This window comes from Vitis vinifera, chromosome 5, assembly GCF_030704535.1.
Source record: "Vitis vinifera cultivar Pinot Noir 40024 chromosome 5, ASM3070453v1".
Lineage (NCBI taxonomy): Eukaryota > Viridiplantae > Streptophyta > Magnoliopsida > Vitales > Vitaceae > Vitis > Vitis vinifera.
This window is the reverse complement of record NC_081809.1, coordinates 23,452,558-23,456,451: the sequence shown is the minus strand read 5'-3', so window position 1 is coordinate 23,456,451 and position 3,894 is coordinate 23,452,558. Positions and strand designations below refer to the sequence as shown.

At 37.2% G+C, this 3,894-nt stretch overlaps 1 protein-coding gene across 1 annotated transcript; it reads right to left on the bottom strand.

Annotated features, from left to right (window-relative positions):
- Positions 1-822: 822 nt before the first annotated feature.
- On the bottom strand, positions 823-3,399 carry LOC100252474 (ankyrin repeat-containing protein At5g02620). The gene is made up of 3 exons (XM_002262890.5): positions 2,616-3,399; positions 1,709-2,244; positions 823-1,505 (listed from the first exon to the last, which is right to left on the bottom strand). Exons 1-3 carry the CDS (start codon positions 2,887-2,889, stop codon positions 954-956), a joined length of 1,362 nt encoding a protein of 453 aa, XP_002262926.3. The 5' UTR covers positions 2,890-3,399; the 3' UTR covers positions 823-953.
- Between the last annotated feature and the right edge of the window lie 495 nt (positions 3,400-3,894).

Below are 3,894 nucleotides of genomic sequence, written 5' to 3'. Positions count from 1 at the left end.
ACTCTCTAAGTTGTTTTTAATTTTCTTGTTTTTATTTTTCTCCCTATTTTCAACGGTCATATTTGATCATGCATGCCAGCTTAAAAGGAACTAGATTAACTACTTGGAATACAACATTTAAACTATTCAAACAATTCATCCAAACAACTGAAACAATCAACCATCAAGCATATATACTCAAACAAATATATCAAAATAGTTTTTGTGAAAGATCAAAAGTTTAATTCAAAGGAACGGTAGATTCGATCCGGAGAGAAGGGCTTCAAAAGAGAATAGCAAAGATGTCATTTATTATTATTCTTTTGACTTGGTTAACCCCATTGTTTAGCTAGGTTAAAAATTGTTATTCAACACTCTATATGTTATACTTCTAATGTTAATAAGTCAATCATATAGGAATATTGTAGATTGAGGAAAAGAATATGCGAGATTATTTTTCCTCCATAGTCATTAGCATGTGAGATTGTTTGTGCCTTTTGTTTTTTTTGGTTAAACCCCTTGTTGCTTTGATAATTGATTGGTTAACCACATCGGGATATATTGATGTGCCACTTTCAATATCTATGAGAAGTTCTTTTCCAGCACCGCTAAGAGCCTTCATGATCTCTACGAGCCCTTCTCTCGCTGCAAGGTGTTATATATTAAGGTTGTTTGTAGGCATTTCGCCAGAGGGTATTGGTGTTATATATTAAGGTTGTTTGTAGGCATTTCGCCAGAGGGTATTGGTGTACCCTTTTGTTTCAGCCCTTAAATTTTCTGATACGAATTCATAGGAGTGAAAGGATTGAATTACATAAAAAGAGACAACCAACTAGAGGAAAATCAAGAGAAAATTATTAACTTTTATTAATCTTATTTAACTACTACATGATCTTTTACTCCAAATAATATATATATAAACAAAATCTCACTCAACCTAATAAATTCTAATTTTAAAAAAAAATCAAAATTAACTAAAAATATTTTCTTACTCTCGGCCTACCAGAGGTTATGCTCAAAACTGAACAGCAGATGCAGATGATCAAAACAAAAATGGCAATCCCTGAGTGACGGGGCAGTACGCTGTACAAGCCGGTAAAGAATGCTACCACCATTGCTCCTACACCCAATTTGGTGAACCAATAGGCCCACCTTAGAAAATATGTGACGTGGACCTTTTTCTTCTCCAATGCATTATAGAAATGACACAATACAGCAGTCACAGAGAGCACCAAGGCCAGGGAATCTGACACAACAAATGCTTTAAAACCAGGCTTGTTGCTTAACTTGGCCATGCCGTCACTATCCTTATAACCGCCGGGTAGCGTGAAACCTGCTGCGAAGGATACAGTGGCGACAAGTGCGGCCACCAGCAAATGGCTATCACTTGCTTTCTTTAAGAAAGAGGTGTCTAAACCTTTATTACGTTTGCTTTGGCTCTTATCCTCGTCTTTGTTCATAGCCTTCTGCCACAACAAAGGCCCGATTCTAGCTTTGGCACGTTTCAGTCTTCGTATGATAAGATCCTGAAATTTAATCAAAGAAAACAGAGTATACAGTAGCTTGGCTTCAATTAATAGAGTAAATCATATGATGTATGCCACCATTTTTTGCTTGGATTAATTAATTATCTAATCAATTTACCATTCTAAATATCATTATAGTATATTACTAGTCCACCAATTCCTTGCTATTTGGGAAATTAATAAAGTTAGACAGACAGGCTTACCTTTTGTCCAAATAAATCCTCAGCCAGTAAAATTACGTCCACAGCAGTCAAGTTTTGGCTATTAAGTGCCATCTTATCTACTTTCTTGTCTCTTATGAAAGTGCAATCAGATCTCGCCTGGGAATGGGCAAGCAGATGGAGAGGTGTTTGTCCTTCAACATTCTTCTCATTTATAAGTGCTCCCACATTCATCCAGCGAATATTCAACAAGCTTCTGATGAAAAATCTTTTTTGCATCATGAATAAGTGAAGAGCATTATTGCCATTAATATCCACTTGCTCACAACAATCTGGATAGTATGACACCAGCAGTTTTGCTGTGATCCTGTTTCCACGGGTGGCCGCAATATGAAGAGCTGTCTTGTTGTCATCATTTTTTACCCTTAGGTAGACTACAGACCTATCAGATTTATGAAGCAATTGTCTCGCTATTGGAACATAACCCAAGTATGCAGCGCAGTGGAGTGGAGACCACCCGTTTTCATCCACTTCTTTTGTTAGATCTGGCTTCCATTTCAGAATTTCTTTTACCATTACTGATCAACACATACATAAAATGAAAAGAAAGAAACAAATTAGAAGAGTATAAGAAATTAAGAAACAAGTTTCCTTTAGTCTTCCCCATTTTCCCATATTTAATCATGCATGTCAGGTTAAAAAGTAACTGAACTATTTGGAATATAACATTTAAACAGCTGAAACAATCAACCACCAAGCATATATATATATACTCAAAACAAATATATCAAAATATTTTTTGAGAAAGATTAGAAGTTATGAAGATATTGTAACCCCATAGTTTAGCCAGGTTAAAACTTGCTATTCAACACTATATATGTTATACCAGTAATATTAATAAACAAACCACATAGGAAATATGGTAGATTCAGGAAAAGAATATGCCTACTTGGGTCACGGCAAATCACAGCTGCGTGCAAAGCTGTTCTACCCATGGGGCCAGTGTGAGCCAGTCGATTGCGATTAGTGTTCTCTATGATTATTTTCACCAAGTCTGTAAACCCTCTCTCAGCAGCCATGTATAGAGGAGTCCCACCAGAAAAGTTAGCACCATATGTAAACTCGGGATCTTCCTCGTTCAACCACTTCACGACCTCCAGATGATGATACCGGACTGCCTCATGCAAGGCTGTGTCATGCTCATTGTTGGTCATCCTCAGCATGGCCTTGTCCACTCCAATCCCACTCTCAATATCTCTTTCGGAAACTGTTTTCGCAGCATGAATAATAGCCTTCACGACCTCTAGATGCCCTTCTCTCGCTGCAAGGTGGAGGGGGGAGTCCCCTTTCAGATGGGCCACTGCAGTGGGGATGAATCCCCACTGTAATGTCGAATGATGAATTCAACGCACTTCGGTTGACCGAATTGGGCTGCAATGTGGAGGATAGTGTTCTTATTGGGTGTTAAATATTGGACAACTCTGGGCATTGTCCTGCGGATAATATCGGTGGAGCCTTGTGCTGCAGCCCTGTAAATTTTAGGAGGCATGTATGTGACATCCTCCTGGTTCGCACTAGAAACTGAGTTAAGGCTCTGTAATTCTAAAGCATGGGTGGAAGTGGAAGTGGATGGATCCATGGGTGTGCTTAAGCTCTACAGCCGTCTCCACCTCTCTCAAATCTTTCACAACACCATAATCCACCGCCTCTGCGTCTTATATTACTACAGCAAAGGGAACAGAGGGTGCGAATGCCCCCACAAAGCTGTGGTCCTAAGTCACTTTCCTCTTTTTTATCGTTTTATACTAGTGTCGCTTTCTTTAATGGGAGAATTGAGTTTTATACCCGCTTGACTTGAAAATTGGCCCAAAGTCCTCATATCCCTTGTATTTAATCTCAAAATGGATGAGTGAAAATTGAGTTAAAGGACATTACTTTTCAAAAATTTTTAAAATACCCTTAACTATAAAATAGAAAAAGAAAATAACTAACTTCCTACTCTCTCTCATTCTCTTTTTCCCTCTCTCTCATCATTCACCTTACCTTTCTCTCACATATTAATTAGTGGGACATGTAAATTAATTCCTTTATATTTCTATCAATTATTTTTCTTCCAAAAAACAATGCCTAATAAATTGAATATTAGAAATCAATGGTTAAAAATTATTATTACTATATTTTTAAAGTAAATATTCTTTAAACACCTCATAAACTTTTTTTTAAAAAAC